This window comes from Polypterus senegalus, chromosome 8, assembly GCF_016835505.1.
Source record: "Polypterus senegalus isolate Bchr_013 chromosome 8, ASM1683550v1, whole genome shotgun sequence".
NCBI lineage: Eukaryota > Metazoa > Chordata > Cladistia > Polypteriformes > Polypteridae > Polypterus > Polypterus senegalus.
Window position 1 is genome coordinate 7,240,319 of NC_053161.1, and position 23,401 is coordinate 7,263,719.

Here is a 23,401-nt window from a genome sequence, read left to right on the forward strand (position 1 = left end):
ACAGCGGACAGGCTATTGCTTCTACTTGTTTACTGATGGACAGGCTGGCATTTTGCATGGAGTATGCTTTAAATTAAAAGAGAAATGGTATGCAAAGATATGTGAACACAAGGAGATCGGTGACAATCACACCCTCAGTGTGCCGTTCCAAATCATAACGGACAACTGAATTCCACAGGGCACAGATATATTCATAACAGTGGACCTATATGATGGGCAGATGAATTTCAAATGGTTTGCATGCCTACCTTTTGTTTTGATGACTGGTTGCATCATATTTAGCCCTTCATTCATTATTCTGACACAAGCGGAATCAGCCTCTCATTGAAATTCACCATTTGGAATACATGGCCGTACCATCAACAGCGCGTGTACTTACACGTATTTTCTCGCAGGTGTTTCCAAGTCATTTTTGCTATGATTCCCTCATACCCAGCATAGGATGTAAACTAGCCTTTATGCGGCTCACAAATACGCAAGGGGAGCCCATTTTGACACATGTTAACAGCACATCCACTTAACAATAAAAAAATTGCCTTTTGTATATTACAATATAATTAGTTTAAAGTTTCAATGATTTGATTTGCAACTGGCGAACTATGTTGAAATGATAAACGCCAATGCCTATTTTTTGGTTGAGCCCTGGTGGGACCACAGACCGGGCCACTTGGGGGTTGCTTCTGGGCCGCCATTTGAATAGGCCTGGTTTAGGATATTATGCATTACATTGTGTTTTTTATTTATTTATTTTTTTAAATTGTAGGCTTGTGGTTGGGTTTACCTAAAATTTTTTATTAATACTGTTATAGCTGTCCTTGTAGAATTACATTTGCATGGTACATTTGTTTAATTTTCATAAAACACTAACCTTTTTCATTTATTATTTGAAGCCCTCATGGTGCAGTAGTTTGTACTTCTGATTTATAACTCTGCAGCCATTTAATCTGAATAAGGGCCCATCTAAGGGACCCAGCCTTCTACCCCATCCAGGGATTTTTTTTTGCCTTGCGTCCGATATTTGTTGGGATAGGGTACAGCTGCCCCATGACCTCGCCCTAGATAAGCAGGCTTGGAAGACAGATGGATGACTTTAACGTCCGTTCAGTTCTTGTTGCTTGGTTGTCTCCTGCGTGTATACTCAATATTTTCTCTCACTAAAGCACATGCATGCATTATTAGTCTATCAGCAGCAGGCAGTATTTTGTTTAATCAAGAAATAAATTGCTGTAAAAAATTTAAGTGATCTTAGGTGTGCTTTGTTGAGTTATTATTGTCCAGTTACTAACAGAACAGAGACAGAAATGTACATCTGGGCATCAGCAGTCAATAACGTCAATAACAGCACTTAGCAGTGACTTTCTCTGGTGAATCTATGCATCTGAGGCAGAAATAGTGGCGCAAAAATGAAGTCTCATTTTAAAATGGCTGAAGCTCACAACATTGGTTTGTTTTTTTTACTTTTTACTTTGTGTTGTTTTACCTAACAACACAGGTATGATGTTTGTAATCTCTAGTGGGTCAATACTCTTAACATTTTGACTTGAAAAATGAATGTATAAGGCTTTTTTATAACCCTGGTAACCGCCTTCATTATAAAAGTGCAGCATAGTTATTTTTTTAATATATAAAATATGCTTCACTTTAGAATGCAATTTAATATGGGAAAATAATATATACCATGATTGCAAATAATTAACTGACTTGAAAAGTCCTGAACTTATCCTTTAATATGCAAATAATATATTCTAAATATAATCCATACTTGTTTCTTAATCTCAGACATTTCAAAGTGAATATGAATCTCATTCTTATCACAGTACCATCCAGTCTGTCATCACTTTTGGCTCAATTAATTTTCTGAGCAATCAAAATTTAAAAAGCTCCAATGGTTTACTAGACACCTAGCCAGAATTATTGGCGCTGACCTGGATGATTGAATATAGGTGTGTCAAAGTGCAATGAAGACACTGGAAATCATCTTGGCAATTGACTGCTATTTATTACATACTGTACTTCCCATTAGTAAATTAGGGAGGATAGTCAACTTAATTAAATCAATCCAGGAATTCCATTTTATAAATTTCCATACAGCATTTTAACACTAAACATCACATGTAGCAGGGTTTTATAGGCATAGATACCATTTTCAGAAAATTTTTGAATATGTCTAGTTGTCTATGATAAGTTCAGACAAGTAAGCCGGACCTTGGCTTTTAATGCTTTATATGTTAAAAGGAGGATTTCGAAATTTTTTTAATAAACTTAACCGGGTGCCAGTGTAAGGATTTAAGAACTGGAGTTAAGTGTTTGTATTTTCTTGTTCTTGTAATAATTCTTGCAGCAGCATTTTGGATTAACTGGAGGCTGTATAAAGAACAGTTTGAACATCCAATGAACACCGCATTGCAGTAGTCAGTCCTACTAGAAATAAATGCATGAATTAATTTCTTAGAATCCTGTTTATTTGTTAATTTAGCCACTGTTCTAAACAGTACCTGAGGATTTTATTATTGCTAGCTATTATTGTAGAATAGTATTCTGAGCAAGCTTTAAAGAGAGCTTTTTTATATTTTTTAACACTCTCTGTCCATGCATTTTGAAAGACATGTAGCTGTGTTGTTCTCCATCTGCACTCCAGTTTTCAACACTCTAATTTAAGAGCTCGAGTGTTTTCATTAAACCAGGGAGAGTTTCTATGTGCTTTGATCATTTTTGTTTTAAGGGGAACCATTGTGTCCAGAGCATTTCTCAAGGTCACATTATAATGTGAAGTTAGCTGTTTTAAATTGTTTTCCACGTTTACATTTGATGTTAACTGATCTAAATGGTTTTCCACAATTACACTCGACTTACTCAAAGTACCTATACATTTTGAAGCAGAATTACAATCTAGATGTTGCACTGTCTTTGTTTTAATTTGTGAGTGCGTTGGCAAGGGCAGGACTAAATCAAATGTAATTAAGTAGTGTTCGGAAATAATTTAATGGAGTAATATTTAAATTTTGAATTTCAACTTTGTAAGTTATAATTAAATCTAATGTGTGGTTATGATTATGAGTTGGACCTTTGACAATCTGACAAAATCCTACTGAATTTAACAAATAAGTAAAACATTTGCTAAAAGTGTGTTTTCACATCAATGTGTACATTAAAATCCCCCATCAGTACTATGTGATCATAATTTATAGCCAAATCAGATGTTATTCTCCTGCCCTTTTCATCTCTTATTAGATCTGCCACTCCAACTATTAAACTCCCTTGAAGTGTGAGCTAGAAAAAAAGTAAAAGAAGAAGATTAGGTTTTCATTTGTAAGGCAGGAAATATTTAGGAGAGCCTTTATGAATTTTTCCTGCAAATCATTTAAGGTAATTTAAATATAGATTAGTAGTTACAGGTATATTCTGTTAACAAGATGTTGTGTTTTTCATCTTGTATTTTAAATAATTCTGACAGTGATGCAAGTTGCAAATTTGGCACTCTTGATTAAATAAATGAATAAATAAATAGGCAAGGTCGTCTTTTTGGAGGAATAGTAGATGGGTGCATCTACTATTTTTTGCTTAAAATGAAGCAGAAGTAGTGATTAGTAAGAGATTTGTGTAAAGGAATGTAAATAGGTTAACCTAAGGACAAAAATGAAAGACAGCTACATAGACACCCTTGTTGTGATATATGCAGGAGTTATAGTGTAAACAGCTGTGTTCAGTTAGTAGAAAATAATAATAATTTCCAGGGTGAAAAGGCTAATAGTTGAAGACCCTTTGATTGACATGGTCAGTTGAATAGGGTTATAAAATGCTTTTCAGAGGAGACTTTTTGGAAATATACTTTTTCACAGTAAAATGATCAACTAATAATCAATGAAGGTGTGTTTACAGTGTTTCAAATTAAAAGGGAAAGTAGAACTTCTGATACAACATATTTGTGTATACTCTTTACTGTATACCTCATTTTATGAAAAATACATTTAAATGTCTACAAGAGACAAGTGCTTTTAGGCACATGGATGATCTTTGCGTAACACTGACTTTTACACATAGTTAGAACTAGCTTTAATCATATAATGCCTCTTTCTGAAAATAAAACATGTTTCTTTAATTAGATTCTGTGTGATATTTTTGTTTTGGTGTTTTAGCATAACAACAATACAGATGTACATTATTTTATTGTTTGTTAAATTTCTAAACACCATTTTTTTATTTAATGTTTTCTTTATACAGCAGCACTTTTGCAAATAAAACTGCTCAGAAAAAGTTAAAATTTCTTATTGTTTTTCAGGGTTTCCCTTAATGTCGAAAAAAATCGGAACCATCTACAGGCAGTTACAGACCGCATAAAGCTTGCCCAAGCCCGTATTGATAAAATTAAAGGGAGCAGGAAGGCAATTAAGGTATGATTTTGAAAGAATGAATCAAGAGCATTTCATATTAATGCACATTTGACCTTTTTTTTTTTTTCTTTTCTGCTTAATGTCTCTGACGTGAAGGTTATAGATTTGGAAACAGGAAAAATGTAAGATATATTTATTAACATATTACCGAAGGTAAATATCTAAATAAGTATTAAACGAAAGACCAATTTGTCAAAAATGAAAACTCAGAGCTTAACATTTTATTTAAAAATTATGTCAGGCCTTTATAGCCATTTTTAAACACTGTGTATATTTATGCTATTTATATCACCAACAAGGAGGCAGTGGCAGTATCACTCTTTTCTGAAGAAGCAAACATGGCTTGCTTATTAAACACATTATGCTTAATTCACATTATATGAAAAATGTTATTTTGTTCACATGGAAACATTCTGAAAGTGTCTTCCTCAGCCATTTCAGTATCTAATCACAATTAAAAACTTAAAAAAAATACACTACAGCTATAAATAAATTTCCTGTTGTTAATAGTATCTCTTGTTCATGCTGAGCAAGTTAATTTTTTTAATATCAATGAGCAAATAGAAATGATTAACTGGAAACAATAGCAGAATTTCTGTAATTTATAACGGAAACTTTACAAGGAGGAAAAATATTTTGTACAAGTAATATCTTTATTGCAGGCTAGACTTAACTGAAAAAATGTGAAATCTATATGTATGTATGTATATATATGTATGTATGTGTATATAAAAATTATACAGGGTGTCCCAAAAGTCACTACACACTTTTAATAAATTCCTAAAAATTACACAAGAAACTGAGTTTATTAATATTTCTAGCATCAACAAAGGAGTCTTGCAGTTTTACTTGCTAGGCTTGCCATCATTTTCCAATGAAGAATAGTCGTATACCTCCACATGAGCGCCTCCATTTTCGACAACTTTCAGCCACCTTCGGACGTAAGCCTCCCCGACGTTCTGCAGCATCTCTTCCCCGAGCTTGCTGCAGGCCGTGTGGATTCTTTCCTCAAGCTGTGACAGGTTACGGGACTTAGTGGCATACACCTTGCTTTTGATATAGCCCCACAAAAGATAGTCACAAGGTGTATGGTCAGGGGAGCGCGGAGCCCATTTGAGGAGACCCCTCTGACCAATCCATCGGTCAGAAAACTTGATGTTCAGGAAATCTCTGACTAACCTGGTAAAGTGGGGAGGGGGCGCCATGATTAAGGGAATAATACACTTACAAAAACTGCAAAGCCTAAGTTGTCATATGCTGATGGCTTAAGTCTCTCTGAATGATACCGGGAATGAAATAGAAAAAAGGTAGTGTATAGTGACTTTGGGACACCCTATATATATACACATCTATCTAATATAATATAATACAGTATAACTGATTGACATACTCACTCACTTACTCATCAGCAAAAACATTATTTCTCATTTAGTTCAAATGCTGAAATTTGGCAGGATGGCACATCTAGAGTAGTAAATATCTGCTAAGAAAGGACATTTTATATATCAATATTTAAGGGTTAGAACTCCCCAACAATAAAAGAGCTAAATGCTCCATAGTCTCACAAACACTTTTTTCCGTAATCCCATAATCCAGAATTATTACAAGTTTTATTGAAATTAGGTGACAGGAAAAAGAAAATTAACCAACATGTTTTTTTTATTGGTCCATATTTGTCCATAATAATAATGTTTCAAGTACGCTATGCTAACGTGTTGTTCAGCACTGACAGAAACCCAAAAAGAAAGTGCTGGTGGCCTCTAAACAGTGTACCAGTAGATGCAAGTGAAGGTTTCCAGCAGATGAGTGGTGTAGGCCAATAGAGTGGAATGATGGGAGAAGAAGGGGAGGTGTCTTACACAGGAAAAACACACGCCATTGAACTGTGAAGTTGAAGGAAGGAGGAAAGTGCTTCTAAAAAGCTGTTATTTCCATAAACAACATCTGTTTCAAGTTGTATATTGATTTTGATCAATTATAATGGAATCCCTTTTAACTGACAACATGCAAATTCCACACCCTATAAAAAGTATAAAGAGGGATGGAAATTGCTTATTTTATTGTCCTTGTATGAGTATGGTATAAATGTGTTAGGTTTGGACATTTGGCATCAAATTGTCCAATTTGTAGTGAGACAGTAGGTGTAATAACAAAATTTATCTTATAACACAAATAGTGACAACTAGGCTGACCCGCCTTTTAAGGCGACCGACTTTTAAGTTGACCACTTCTTAAGGCAATTAAATATGTAGATCAATTTGGTATTTTATACAAACTCATTAATTTGGTTATATTGCATTTGAGCTGTATTACTTTAATACTCATAGTTTCTGTTATTTTTGTGATGAAATTTTAACTTTTTTTTTATATTGAGGTCGCCCTTTTGAACCCCCCTGATATTTACTACTCGGTGTGGCATTTGTACTCCATCAACATTAAATATTTCCAGAGACATAATTTTGTCTATTTTTCCAGCGCATTGCGCACAAAAGCAAGGGAATGATGGGAGCACCAGAACTCTGCTCACATCATGTCGCTTCATACCACAAGCTGCAAGTAGTAAGTCTGTGATAAGCAGAATACCGCTACGCTTTCCACTCACGGGACGGAAGGACAATCCTGACCGCTTTTATATAGTAAGAAGATATCGCACAGTCTGGAGTAGAAAATCATCTTTTACCTGGAAAAACGAAACTATAAATTCCATCGTGCATTGCAAAGTGGATGGGGCTTGTGTGAAACTCCGCGCCTGCGTAGAACTCACGGGACGGAAGGACAATCCGACCGCTTTTATATCGAAGGATTATAATAATGATGTAATGTATACGAATGATATGCAAAAGACCCTCAACCTACGCTGCCACTTGTGAATTGTTAGCTGCATCAAAATTTTTTTACAAGTGATGTATTATTTGTTAAATTTAAGAAAACAGTCTGCCAGATAAAGATTACACTCCACAGTAGCTTTTATGCATAAGTCATTTTGATGTTTAATTACAAACCTATTATTACTGTTGATCTTGCTCAAATTCACAATTGGTTACACTAAACATCGCAATCAAGTACTTTTCTTGCATATCTGTTGTGACCGTATTATCTCAAAACTTTTCTAATAAAAGAAGGAAATGTAAGTAAGTGACATACTAGAAATATAGCCAATATTAGACACAATCAGAATCCGCTATATGTGTATTAAAAAATTCCTAGAGTAACAGGGTTGTGGTTGCCACATATACACAAAAACATATTAAAGTGAACAGACAAAAAAAGATATACGTTTTGACTCAAAAATTGCAATGATGAGTTTAATTATAATTCACACATTGATTATGAATCTAAAAAAGAAATTCTTATGGTGTCTGGCTTTTAAATGCTGATATTGTTGTTATTGTGAAGAAAAACATAGTCTCTCTTCAGAAAACACACTCTGGATGAGCAATCAGAATAAGACTAATTGCATAGAACACAAAACCATCTCAGTTGAAAGAATTGAACTCCTTTTGTTTGACGTATTTTGTGTTTATTACAATTTCTTATCACAGCGTTCATTTTTCACATTTCTCATAATTATCTGTCTCCAAAATCAAAATTGCTCCCTTCCTGTGGCTTTTCTTACACCACCAATATTTCCTTATGAGAAACAAGCATAATTGGTTTCTAGGACTTCACCTACCACCATTATTTTTGAGCCAAAAAGTGGTGACCACCTGGCCTAGAGAGTGACCATTCCCATATTACTCTTTCCATGTTCATTAAAACATTTCATACATTCCAAACCTGGGGATAATTAAAATGGTAGTTTTGTAGTTAATTAAAGGAAATTTAGAAAGTACTGGCATAAGCCATTGATATTTTTTAAATCTTACATGACCTAAAGATGTATATTACAGTACATGATTTAATTTAAATGAGATTACATTGATACATAGATTTAAATTCTTTATATTGTACATTGAAATTGACCAATGAGCCACTATGAATGTGCTGCAAAAGCGGAAAAATCAAATTATCATCTTTTAAAAACTTACCAGAGCCTATTAAAAGGTTAGTATTTGGTTTACACCTGGACTTGGAACATTTTTTCAGTGCTATAAGAAAGCATTTCAAACTACATCATTTGGGGCAAAGAGTAATCAAAGGCAAATTTCATTTTGCCAAATTTTAAAGTACAAGGACTGGTGTAACACTGTTGTCTTAGGAAATTTCCCAGGCAAAGCCAGGTAGCAAAGGTTGTCAATATGTAAGATCATAAGAACTTTTCACAAGCAAGAGGAGACCATTCAGTCCATCTGGTTTCTTTGAATAGGTAATGGATAAGATGTCACAATAAGTCATTCAGATAATCTTTAAAGAATGTCAAGATTTCTGCTTCAGATACATGATTTAGTAGTCTGTTCATTTATAAATAAAAGTTCTTTGGTGGAATAGATGAATAAGTGGATGTATGGATAGATGGAGCAAACTAACTTTATTTTTCCCCAGGATGAGTGAAATTGGACTTTTTACAAAAGCTCCTTAAAAATATATAAATAGGTAGATTAATAAATAAATACAGGGTGGTCCAGATCTAATTATGCACATCCAGATCATCTGGATGACTTTGATTTATGTGGGGATGAATCCAGTTCCGCACGAAGACAATTCTTCATGTCGGCATTTCGCACACTTCTCGATGGTCCTGTATTTTTCTTGTGATTTTCTATGTAATAAACTTAAGTTACAGCATAATGAAAATTGCATAATTAGACCAACCCATATATACACAGACACATGCACTATAGCTTGAACACACACCAGAATGACTAAAAAGGAAGAAAATTAGAAAATACAATTTATGACTTGACAGTCACAGTGAGGTGTTATATAAGTGTATTGCTGCTGGTATGAAGGAGCCCCAATAGCGTTTCTTGACACAGTTCTGCTGAATAATTCATTGGATGAAAATACACAGTGTTAGTATGTCAGAGAAAGAGAGGACATACAGTATTATTCATAATGGCACTAAGTTTTGTTTTAATTATCTCCTGTGTCCAGAGTGTCTCACATAAATGAGCCTTCCCTTTTAATTAGTTTGATTCGGATGGTCTCTCTTGAAGTGATGTTGCTGGCCCAGCACACCACAGCGTAGAAAATCACACTGGCCAATAACAGTGTTGTTGAAGATGTGAAGGATGTCACACCCCACATTAAAGAAATGCAGTCTCCCACGACTCTGCCCTTTCTTATATAGTTTATCTGTGTTATGAGACCAGTCCAGCCTGTCATTGATGTGGACCAACAAGTACTTATTACTATAGTAGTGTACTATCTCTATATCCATTACCTGAATAGTGACCAGACATAGAGAATGTTTGTTTGTTTTGTTGCTGTTTAGTGTAGACAATTCTTTCTGTACTAAGAAACAAACTTTTTCCACCTGACTCATATACTCTCTCTCCCCTTTATCAATACACCCCATATGTACGGAATCCTCTGAGAATTTTAAGGAGGCAGGATGTTCCTTGTGTTGCTCACTGATCCATATCAGAAACACAGTTCTTGAGTCTCACAAACTATGGTCTGACAGATAGTTCATTATCCAGGATACCATAGGCTCATACACCTGCATATCTCTGAGTTTACCCCTTAACATGAATGGCTGGATAGTATTGAAGGCACTGGTGAAATCAGAAAACATAATCCTCACAGTGCTGCCAGCTTTGTCCAGGTAAGAATAATAGACCTGAAATCGGCTCTGCACAAAGCCGTCTTGGTTCAAGACTAAAGATAATTCAACAGTTTTCTACTAGATTGACGTTATTCCGTAATCAGTTTCAATGATTTATAAATAACATTTTTCATTTCTTTAAGCAGTAGTGGCAAATCTTATCACCCCTTAGGGTTTTTTAGTCTTGAATGCACCTACCGTGTTTCCCTGAAAATAAGTCTTATATTAATTTTTGCTCCAAAAGGTGCACTGGGGCTTATTTTCAGGGGATATCTTATATTTATTCATGTACAATATACATTTATCCAAATACAGTTGTGTCATCTTCTTCTGGAATATTGTCATAACTTTCCACATTCAAACCCTGAATTCTAGCCTGAATTTCTTGCTACTCCAGCCGCTTTTAGGAAACTCCAGGATCAATGTGCGTTCTTCGATGTTTGATATGGTAAAGCAAAATGCCGGCCTACAAATGTATTCATGTTGCTTTTATTTTGAAGCGTTGCATATGAATAAGAATATAATGAAAATGTCTATTTTGTGATTAAAGTGGAAATTTCGATTTTAACCTTGAAATGTCCACTTTAACCTTGTAGTTTATCATTAAAGCAGACCGTTGTAAACGACATCTTTAAAGCGACCCAGTTGTTAAATCGCTATGTGCTTCTGCATCAAGCAGCAGTAGATTGCCACACAGAACACATTACATTTATAATATTCCAGCTCTCTGTATATTTAGAATTCTTAGATTTATACCTGATATCACTTTCATGATGAAATACATTAAAATATGTATGTTACATTTTACAGATAAATCATTAACTTTGTTTAAATAATGAATACTGTTAATAGTTACACATATGGGGGTGGCATGGTGGAAGAGCGGTAGTGCTGCTTTCTCGCAGGGAGTCACGTCCCTTGTGATCCCTGCCTGGAGTTTGCATGTTTTCCTGGTGGATTTCCACAGTGTGCTCAGTTTTCTATCCAAAGACATGAAGGTTTGGACATTGGGTGAAGCTACAATGACGCTAGTGTATGCGTGTGCTTGTTTTCACCTTGTGATGAGCTGATGCCTGTCCAAGGATTTTGTTTCTGTCTTGCCATGATGCTGCTGGAATGGGTGCATCCCTGAATTGATGGATGTAATCATTAAACATCATTTTCAGAGATATTGTGGTAAGATGTCCTTGGAATTTAATGGATGTTTCGGGCACACAAGTTGCATCGCGTGAAGTATAAACCTGGCCTTCGGCTCCTTACTTTTCAGCTGACGAACTTGACTAGGGCTTATTTTTGGGGAAGGGCTTATATTACAGAGCAGCCTGAAAATTATGCTAGGGCTTATTTTCGGAGTAGGTCTTCTTTTTGGGAAAACACGGTAGTACCTACAGAATATCTGATTCTTATATTTTAATCTTTAAACACAGAGCTTATTTCTACTTCTTTCTGCATTACATTCATTACTTTTTTATATACATATATGAATTTTTTTTTTTCTCATATACTTCTTTGTCAGAATGTATATTAGCTTCCATAGCAGTTCATTATTAAGTTTCTGTGATACTTGGAATGTCTTAAGTGTTTTTTTCTTTTCTTTTTTAACAATATTATGAGTCCATTTTGGCCATTTAATTTGTATTTTAATTTTGTTTTTGAAATATGTGTGTTTTAAAAGCAGCAGACAATTTTAATAGCATTGGGCAGAAAATACAATGTGTAACAGTATTAAGAGGTGGGTCACAATAATTTGCACAGGTACAAATAGTAAACAAAAAAAGAGCACTGACCGGTGTAGTGAGTTTTAAAACAATGTGAAAACCATTATTTTTTACTGTGTACACAGAGATCTGGACTAAAGCTTGCCTGCAATTGACCAGGGAGTCAGTTGTAAAAAAACATTTATATGTTACATATAATTCAGCAATCACACTAAATGACTTTTCAAGAGATTTTTAGTTGGAGATTTAATTCACATAATTTTAGTAAATCTGTGGACATTACACCATGCTCCAGTGATGGCTAGTCATGTAGTTTAATGACTAGTGCCACAACCTGACCAGCCTGCGAATCACCCTGACAAAATCACAGGTTTTATTTTGTCTTAAATTGTAGAGATGGGCTTGTGTGTGAGAACTGACAACAATTATACTCATTGTACAATGTAATGCATATAATGCTGTCTTAAGAAAAGAAGGAATGACCTTGCCACCAGAAGGGAAGTTTGTCTATGTGATGTCTTGTGTTTCCATCCATCCATCATCTTCCGCTTATCCGGGGTCGGATTGCGGGAGTAGCAGCGTAAGCAGAAAGGCCCAGACTTCCCTCTCCCCGGCCACTTCTTCCAGCTCTTCCGGGAGAATCCCAAGGCGTTCCCAGGCCAGCAGGGAGACATAGTCCCTCCAGTGTGTCCTGGGTCTTCCCCGGAGCCTCCTCCCGGTTGGACGTGCCCGGAACACCTCACCAGGGAGGCGTCCAGGAGGCATCCTGATCAGATGCCCGAGCCACCTCATCTGACTCCTCTCGATGCGGAGGAGCAGCGGCTCTACTCTGAGGCCCTCCCGGATGACTGAGCTTCTCACCCTATCTTTAAGGGAAAGCCCAGACACCCTGCGGAGGAAACTCATTTCAGCCGCTTGTATTCATGATCTTGTTCTTTCGGTCACTACCCACAGCTCATGCCCATAGGTGAGGGTAGGAACATAGATCGACTGGTAAATTGAGAGCTGAGCCGTATGCAGAGCCCGCATCACTGTGGATGCCGCACCGATCCGCCTGTCAATCTCAAGGTCCATTCTTCCCTCACTCGTGAACAAGACCCCGAGATACTTGAACTCCTCCACTTGGGGCAGGATCTCTCCCCCAACCCTGAGAGGGCATTCCACCCATTTCCGGCTGAGGACCATGGTCTCGGATTTGGAGGTGCTGATTCTCATCCCAGCCACTTCGCACTCAGCTGCGAACCACTCCAGAGAGAGCTGAAGATCATGGCCTGATGAAGCAAACAGGACAACATCATCTGCAAAAAGCAGTGACCCAATCCTGAGTCCACCAAACCGGACCCCTTCAACACCCTGGCTGCGCCTAGAAATTCTGTCCATAAAAGTTATGAACAGAATCGGAGACAAAGGGCAGCCCTGGCGGAGTCCAACTCTCACTGGAAATGAATAATTGTAAAAAGAAAAATAACAGACCCAAGATTGTTGTACCTGGAATGCCTTAATTATAATTGCTTGTTATTGGCTCTCAGATCTGGCAAATCTGCATTGGAAATCTGAATCTGAAAAAGTCTGCAAAGAGTCGTATAAATTATCATCTCTTGTGTTTCTTAGTCATGTAATCTTGTAGCAGTCCAGTGACACTAAGATTCATACCGTCAAGGAGACGGTGATTTATTTATTTTTATAGTGGAGATTCCAGGGACACCCCCAGCCTTGGCCCGACCTTCACACACTCACAAACAGAGACAAAAATCCAACAGAAATAAAATAGCAAATAAAGAATGTAGTAACACTAATAATGAAAGCAACGATCCCACCCCATTCCCCTTATGGCGATTATACATTTAGTACAACAAAACACACACAGTAAAGTCCATGAAAAATTGCAACGGATGAAATGTAATGCTGAAGATAGATAGTCCAGAGATCTGGCCGTTGAATGGGAATGTAAAGGTAGTCCTAATATTAGTTCCTGAAACGATGAAAACGGGTAGACGGGTTCAGAAGTGCTCCTTTATTCACAGGATTTCCATAAATCCCCAGACAGTCCTCAAGTAACAGGCAGACCGCAGACAATCCAGATCCCAACCAAAAAATGATCAGGGGCAAACGAATAAGTACAGGTAACCCAACAGAATGCAGGCAGACAGGAACATCAAATACAAAATACCTATTTTCCTTTTGGTCACTGGCCCCTTTGCAGAAGACCAATCAGAGCCACTGTAGGGACTGCAGGGAGTTGAAGTTTTAATCTGTAGTAGCACCGCTACTGTCTGACACCCTGTTTGTCATTAAGTTTTGTATCTCTCTGTCTAGAAGTTGTGTATTGTGCTGCATACCAGATTGATTTCTACTCTGTGTTTTACTTCAGCGTCCATGGGAATTTAGTTAGAGAATTTGAGCTATATTTCACTAGGAGTGTTACAAATGGATCTGAATTTAGAAGATACTTCAAAGCTTCCTCAAGTTTAATATTCAAAATTGATTTAAAAATTTTAATTCTCTCCACTTGCCTTCCTACTGTCACTATATCACATGGTCTGGAATAGCAGCCTGTGCAGAGAGAAACATAATGATAATCTGCCAGCCAACTATGAGAGCTGGGGCCATGCTTCTTGCAGAGGGTACTGTGAGGTAATCATTTGTGTGATGCTACAAAATGGGATTAAAAGGCTGCCTGTAATATTTTCAACCAACCATGAACTAAAGTTAAATCTTCAGCAGCTGCACTAATTCTTTAACAAATCATTATAGTAGAAAAAGCCGTAGCAACAAGCTTGTCTAGCTCCAGCATTTATGATAGTAGTTTTCTTCTTTTGTCTTTATTGAAATGCATTGTACAAATGAAATATAATAAAGCCACTAGAATAAAAAACAAACAGCGTGACATTTCTGAATACAATAAGTAGCCAGTGTGAGTTCCTGCATGAAGTATAAATTCTTAAAGAGACACAGGAAAAATCAGAAATCAGATTAATTAATACAAGCATCAGTCATCATTGTAATGTTAATTTGTGTAGATTGTTTTGCAGTGTAGTTGCAGTTGAAATAGCTCTGATGTACACAAGAGATATACAGACCCCGAAGGGGTGCTTGTTTGAGCTGATTGTACTGAGTAATGAAAATAAATGTGACTAGGCACAAAAGTCCTACACAATTCATTCACGTTCTCATATTCTTTACCACAGGGTTCATATGTAATAAACAATGTGTTTATTTCAATACTTTTTAACTGAGTTAAGAATTATGATTTGTCTGTTTTTGTTAAAAATATATTTTTATTAAGATGGGCCTAAATTGTTTACAGGGTTTGCATTTCAGTTCATGACTGCAAGCATCACTCGTTTTATTGAAAAAAATAAATACAGTTTTAATTTAATTATCAAGTAATATCACAATTTAATTTTTGCACTAAAATTTTAAATATAAAGCATTGGCTTCCTCTGGATGCTTCTGATTCCACTGACACTCCAAAGACATGCAGATCAGGTGGATTGACAATGCTAAATTAGTCCTTAACACCTGTGTATTCAAACTGCAATGGACTAGCTCCTACTCTGCATAAGTACGTTTGAAAAAAATCAGTGGATGCAATGTGAGGTTTCCATTATTACAAATTTTATCCAGATATAGTAGAGGTTCAGATATAAATTTATCTGATTTGTGTCTACACAGAGAGTATGTAGAAAGAGAGATGATTTTACATTCAACTGTGTGGATGGGTGCGTCTGTCTATGTATATAAATATGAAATGCATAGTATATTTCCATCCATCCATCCATCCATCCATTATCCAACCTGTTATATCCTAACTACAGGGTCACGGGGGTCTGCTGGAGCCAATCCCAGCCAACACAGGGCGCAAGGCAGAAAAAAAAACCCTGGGCAGGGCGCCAGCCCACCGCAGCATAGTATATTTCCCACACAAAATCATGATTTTATTGTAGGGAAAGTCATTTGTGGACACCCGATTTTTACATTTTTTTTAGATCATGTAAAAATCATGCAAAAATGTATAATTTAAAGAAAACCCATGTTATACTATTAACCACCTTAGCATTAGACCCAAGCGTCACTCGGTCAATAAAAACATTGTTGAAAGTGTTAGTCCCGAGCATAACTCGGGCAACTGCGTAGACGCGTCTTGCATAAGTGTTAGACTCGAGGATTACTTGGGCTGTAAAAGTGCCAACAGCGTTAGTGCCAAATGTGTTCGGGAAACGATATAGGTGTGTCTTGCATAAGAGATAGGCCTGAGAGTTACCTAGGCAATGGTTCGGACATGTCTTCTCCTAGCCTCATAATGGTGTCTTGTAAGAAATGTTTTTCAGCAGCCCAGGGGCCTCATGTATAACGCCGTGCGTAGAACTCGCACTATAACATGGCATAAGCACAAAAGCCGAAATGTATTTACGCACAGAAAAATCCAGATGCAGGAATCTGTGCGTACTCCAACTTCCACGTTCTTCCGCTACATAAATCCCGATCAGCGTGACAACTAACGCTCGTGCACGCGCATTATGTAATGCCCCAAATCCTCCCAGAATTACGCCTATTTGAATATGCAAATCAATATAAATCACCCTTAAGCACAGCCTTCTGTGAATAGACAATCGGAAAAGCACGTGGGAAAATATAAGAATTTCAGCGAATACCAAGTGGAGGCAAATGAAAAACATACTATTTGTTCAAATAAACCGTGGTATAATCAACAAAAGGAAGTTGATCGAGTGACATAGCGTGTTGGAGAAACTTGAAAGCTCACATTCACAAATCGCACAGTGCCGGAAATAAAAAAGAAGTCACATATCAAAGTCGCCGTGAAAAGCCGAGTTGTAAGCCCACTGTCTGAGTGTCATATGAAAGCTTATTAGGGTACAGAGAAAAAAGGCACACAGTGAGGAAAAAGCACAAAATGTCAACTTCAATCTCGACATTTCCACTTTAATGACGTAGTTTATTTTGTCATTAACGTACAACATCATAAACTACATCTTAAAAACTTAATTAACCAGTTTCTCAAATCACATCGTAATTAAAGTAGCACGTTAAATGCTTTTTTTGTATTTGATCTTCTATATGCTCTATGTGTGTGAATCACTACTTGCTTTTTAAACCGGCTGTCTTCCTCCAACTGGACACAGAATCAATTACATTCGTAATATTACAGTTCTCTGAATAACTAAAATACTGAGATGTATCGTGATATCATTTTCATGATGATAGGAGTTAAAGCACGTTATTAAACATGTGTTTCACTTGATGAAATAATTTATTGCAGCAGTACAATCAGGGGCGGCTCTAGGCTTGTGGGGGCACTGGGCAGAGGAAGAATCGGTGGCTCCTTAGCCGCCCGTCAGTAAGGTAGCTTATGCACAGTGGATGGCTACGTCCGTTGCGGACACTGCATAGCCGCCTCGTGCTCATGACACAAGCATTTAACTTTTGCCGAAATTTGTCGCTGTGTTTTTAGCTGTGTTGTTATTTTCTCTTTCTGTTTTATATTCAATATATATTGGCGTAGCCGTCACTGCAGTCAGTGCATTTCTTTCCCCAAGTAACCGATCGCCATACAATCAGCTCTGTAATAGACGTTAAGCCATCTGTAAGCTTAGCGCCGATTCTTCAAAACGTTTAAAGAACATTGAAATATCTTCGTAGTACATGTTTAATTATTCTATCCTTACCGACACTCCCAGTGAAGAATATAGATTATTTAAATGAAGTTAAAGTTTTATCTGTATAATTTAATAAACATATTTTGCTGAATTTCACCTTATAAATGATATTGTTTCTGTTTCTGAACCGCGAGGTCCGTACAGGAAAGGCTTTAAAACATTTTGCAGTGGCTGAGACAGCGTGTCCTTGAAGCTGTATACCGATAATTCCCATTCCGATCAGCTGCTGCTGTGATTCACACTCAGATACAGTGATATAAATACTCTGAGTGGTGCAGTGAGAGAAATATTGAAAAAGATGATGCGCTGTGGCAACTCCTAACAAGAGGAGCTGAAAGAAGAAGAAGAAGTGAGAGTGACAACGCTAAAGCAGTTATGGTATTTGGAATACTATGGCTGTTCCCTCTACCATTATATTGTTACAAGTTGATTACAATCAGATGCATTACACTAATAAACAATATGCGGTTAGTTTCGGTGTACTGTATTTATAAAGCCGCGTCAGGAAAATAAGGTGTAACCACACAGGAACAGTAGCACTACTTTGACGCTGGGTGCCGCCGCGTACGACAAGGTATGAGGTACCGTGGAAAAGTGCGTGGATTTACGCCAAGTGTAGGTTTTATACATCGCGATTTGAACATGGAAAAGTTCTTTCGCAACGTTTCTGTGCGTACGCACCGTTTATACATAAGGCCCCAGGTGTTGCACGCTGTTGACAGTGACACGGGCAGTGATGATGAAGTGAATCTGGTTTCAGGCAGTGAAACTGAAACTGACAGTGAAATGGAAAGTAATAATGATGAATCCGAACATGATGCTTGTGTCAATCACACATGTACAAAAGCTGATCAGTATGGAAAGAAAATACGCAAGAAATCATGCTACTATTGTCCCGACTGTGATGTTGGATTGTGTATTTCACCGTGCTTCAAGATATACTACACAAATGACACATTTTGAAAGTATATACGATATTAGAATTATTATTATTAGTATTATTAATACTAATAATATTCGTTATTGTTATGTGTATCATTATTTTAGTTTCTACACTTCTGACTCTGTACTTTTAGTGTTTTACACGTTTTACAGAATTAAGATCAGATTTAATAAATATGTAATTTTTCATGCAAGAAAACATGTAACACAAAGGAGGTTAACTGTTTAACTGGAAATCTGCCCTATTATCCATCCATTTTCTAACCCGCTGAATCCGAATAGGGTCACGGGGGTCTGCTGGAGCCAATCCCAGCCAACACAGGGCACAAGGCAGGAACCAATCCTGGGCAGGGTGCCAACCCACCACAGATCTGCCCTATTAGATAACAGTAATTTCATTTTAGTTTGTAATTAACTAAAGACATTATGGAGCTTGTTTTAAATTATGTTTACTCTAGGTGTTGTTAAAAGTATATCTTTGACAAAATTAGTTTGAGTAACATTAGCTGTAAAATTATATTTTAATATGTTGCTTTGCTAACTGACAAATACCTGAATTGATGGTGTTTGTGCAGATATCTAAGAGGGTCTACACATTTTTCCAATAGCTATGACCCAGTATAACAGTTTTTTGTACTGTAGACGATGCATTTTAAGGCTAATCCATATCGCAGCAAGAACCATATTGTTTTATGTCTCCATTGAAATGTCAATAATATAATAAAAAAGTAGCATTTAGACTTACTTTAACACTAGAATCCCTAAGGCTTCGATAAAAGTCATAATTAGTTTTATTCAAAAATCCAAATATAAAATTGAATAAAAATATCGTTCAAATGACATGTTGATATGTGAATGTCCATGTACGAGGAAAAGTATCATCTTTTACAAATACCATAAATTTACACAGAATGTTACACATTCACATCAGATGTATGTTTTTTTATATGATAATAATAATAATAGCAGCTCACTACTGAAAGCGCTAAAAACAGAGAAGTTGTGGGATTTGAACCTATTACCTCGCCATTGCTAAACTGTAGCTTATCCACTGTGCCATCTGTGCAGATCCGTGACAGGGCAGAGTTACCACTGTGACAACTGGTTGAAAATGAAACATATAAACACACATGTATGCGAATGTCTTTTATTTTGTTCCAATCAATAGTTAGGCTTCAGCAACATGTAGATTGAGCAATTTCTTTTTCTTCAGTTTTATTCTTGAATAAAAGTATGCTTGTTTTGTTGCACCTTTTGTGAAAGTGTTTTGTTGGATATTTGGGCTTCACACATCCTGCGCTTCATGTCAAAATTATGTCGTTATTACTGTAACATATGAAAACATTTTCTGTTTTAGCTGTGTGTTCAGCATTACTTGCCCTGCATTTCCTCTGCCATTCTATATTTACACAGATCTTTGTAGACACAGAACACACATGAAATGTATGCATTTCAAATCGTGATATTTCATTACCTATATAATTCCTTTCAAACACATCGCCAGATAAACACTTTAATACAGACTTCAGCCTTTATCACTAGAATTACCAGAGCCTATGAGAAAACTCATAAATCCGACCCACCTTAAATCCTTTCTCACCTCTCCGTCAGCGTCTTTTTTCCTGTAAATGTGTTGATAAGCAGCAAGCAGCCTGGTATCCCATCCCCCTGCCCACCACCGCAGTTCAATTCGCAAAGAAGTTTCTCAGTGCTCAGTGTTTATCTTCGAGTAAAGTGCTGGAACTTTATAGGGTAAAAAAGTACATCGGCATTTGGAATACATACATTTCATGTGTGTTGCGTGTCAACAACAATCTATATAAAAACATCGTTAACACAGAAATGTTTTTCATGTTTTAGTAATGACAAAATGTAGAAATGAAATGTATAATGTGTGAAGCCTGAAATACAAATATGAAATAAACACTTTCACAGAAGGTACAAGTATAACAAAACAAGTGCACTTTTATTCAAGAATTTAACCAAAGAAAAAAGAAAGCAGGTTACGGTAGATGGTTGATGCAACAGCTTGCGTGGTGCAATGCTAAGAACTGCTGCCTTCCAATCAAGAAGTCGTGGTTTCGATATCCGCTGCTTCCCAAATTTACCATTTTGAGTAGTGAGCTGCTCTTATTATTAATATCATACAATAAAAACATACATTTGTTTTGCGTTTGTAAATTTATAGTTTTTTTTTTCAGTTTTATTCATCTTTCATGTCTTTCTGGTTAAAATCCTCCATAAGGAAAATCACAGTACTTTTTTCTTCTCTTCCTTTTGTTTCTGACTCCTTGGTTTCCTGCTCATGCTTTTTAATATATTTATAATTCAGTTCTCCTGGGTTGACTAAATATGGGATATCTTGGATATATCTTTAAAAAAGTTAGATAACACTGCTGCCAGTGCAGCTTTGTCCTAGATGTTCATCTCTCACAACAGGCGAGACCAATAAATATACAGTGCTTGTAAAAGTATTCACTATTGTATGCCTTTTCTATCAGAGTTAGAGAAGAGTCTAATAAAACCCTAACATTTTTATAAATATTTTTTGGGTTGTAGTTATAACACATGATAACACACCTGTAAATTCTCAAAACAATAGGGAAAACACAGAAAGCTACTTTTCACATGAGCTTCTTTCCTGCTTATGTGAAAATATTATTTTTTCTGTTTTTTTTTTACTTTTTTTTTTTTTAACAGGTTTTTTCTAGTGCAAAGTACCCTGCCCCTGATAAACTACAAGATTACTGTTCAATATTTTCTGATGCTGCCGATCCAGCAGCCCACAAACGTCCACGTTATAAAGTGCAAGGAAAGCACAGAGCTCTGGATGAGAAAGTATTACAGGTAATCATTTTTTCTGTTAGCATAACATACATTAATTGGTGTACAGGATGAATAAGAATGTGTGTCACAATATTCTTTTTGCCATTTAAGTACTGTAGTTCATCTTTTGAATGATAACCCATCATTATTTTGAATTTATAGCTCTCTCATAGAAATAATGTTTGTGTTTTTCTAGGGAAATAATTATTAGAATTAAGTCGTAATGTTTATTGTGTTGTCATATATGTCAGAAATGATCATTTTCTGTCCGTCTTGTAGTAATATTATTTATCCATTCATCCATCCTGTTTCACTACTCACTCGTGCCAGAAAACTGTGTGTATTAATCCAATATGTGCAAATTGGAAGTATTTGTGAGTTTGTCCATAATGAAGTCCAGCTCTGTTAGTATTGTTACTAAATAAAATGGTTGTTTCCTGTTTTTGCCAAATTGAACCCTTTCTAAGTGCAACATCATTTTTGTGTATATTAGTGGGAGAAGCTAGAAAAAGAATGCTAAGACCCTTATGAGATTGCCTTAGTGTAAGTGTTCTTAACTTTGTCTGTATTTTGATCCCATTTTGAGATGTGCACTGTTAGGGCAGAACATGCATATATCAATATGTATTTTGAGAGAGTGAATCTTTGTTCTTTGTGGTTCTTTAGTGTCATTTCAATAAAGCTACTTTAGTTAATTTAACTGCATGTTTTCCATGCTACACTAGTAATATGGCAGGCTCATGTGTATATCTATACTAATAAAGGGCAAAGCCCTCACTGACTGACTGACTCATCACTAATTCTCCAACTTCCCGTGTAGGTAGAAGGCTGAAATTTGGCAGGCTCATTCCTTACAGCCTACTTACAAAATTTAGGCAGGTTTCATTTCGAAATTCTACGCGTAACGGTCATAACTGGAACCTACTTACGTACATATATACGGCCATAGCCTGCAGCTCAGTCGCCGTGTGAGACAGAGCTGCGTCCCTCATTGTCAAGCCTCCCACGTAATTGAGTGCCTGCCCATTTACGGCCGTCAGTCAGCAGCAATCCAATAGACACGCTGGCGCTAAATATTCGCGGCTGAAGGACTGTGCTTATGCAAACGAAGATGAGATGGTCAGGGATAGACTAGTGTTTGGCACAAACTCAGCGAAAGCGTGAGAGAAACTTTTAAGTTCCGGGTCTTAGCTAACATTAAATAAAGCCGTGGACATCGCAATATCACATGAGATGGCACAAGCACAGCTGAAAACCTTTGATGCATGTTCTCCGAGCGGCTCAAGTGAACTGACTGTGAACGCAGTACGCAGAGAACAAGCAAGAGCTCCAAAGAGCGCTGAACAAAAAATGCATTACACAATTGAGAAGGCAGCAAAAGAATATGAACCGAGTGATGCATACAAGCATATTCATAAGTGCAGCTACTGCGGAAACAAAGCACACGGTGGAAAAAGTCAATGTCGAGCTAAAGGAAGATAGTGTAAAAAATGTGGAAAATTGAACCAATTCGCTATAGTTTGCAGGACTGGGAAAGGTAAACCTGTGCATGCAGTGTGTGATGTCTCAGATAAAGAGGAAGACGAGCTGTTTATTCATGCAATAAGAGAGGAACAACCCTCTGAAGCTGAAAAAGCCTTTGAGGACGTATCAGCACGGTGTAAAGCTTAAGTTTAAATTAAGTTCATAGACACGCTGCCGCTGGCATTTGTCATGCCTACGACGAATACGATATTCACGAGATTCACGTTTAATGAGAAGACGCAGAGTATAAACAAGACTTTTGACCACTTTGTAATGGAGTTGAAATTGCTGTAACGGAGTTAAAATTGCTGGTGAAGGACTGTGCTTATGCAAACGAATACGAAAGCAAGGTCTAAATCTTAACTTTAGATTAAGTTCATAGACACGCTGCCGCTGGCGTTTGTCATGCCGAGAGACTGTGTTTGTGGAGCGATGGAGAGTTAAGGTGGGTGGGGGAGTCACGTCATCATCTCCCCTCCCATTCACCTCATTTCATTCACTTCATTTCGCTCCGAGCTGAGCTCTGCTGAGCTCCGCAGCTAACGCGGTCTTGCTGAAACAACTTTGTGACGCTGGTGCCAAATACTCACAAAAAAATTCACAAGTCAATATGAC

General features: G+C 36.8%; 1 protein-coding gene across 1 annotated transcript in view; it reads left to right on the forward strand.

Moving 5' to 3' along the window:
* Positions 1 to 23,401, forward strand: part of wash1 (WAS protein family homolog 1) — a 162,137-nt gene that overhangs the window by 35,406 nt on the left and 103,330 nt on the right. Inside the window, exons 3-4 of the mRNA XM_039760651.1 lie at positions 4,280 to 4,391; positions 21,137 to 21,283. Of these exons, the coding sequence (XP_039616585.1) occupies positions 4,280 to 4,391; positions 21,137 to 21,283 (259 nt within the window). The remainder of the gene's footprint in view (positions 1 to 4,279; positions 4,392 to 21,136; positions 21,284 to 23,401) is intronic.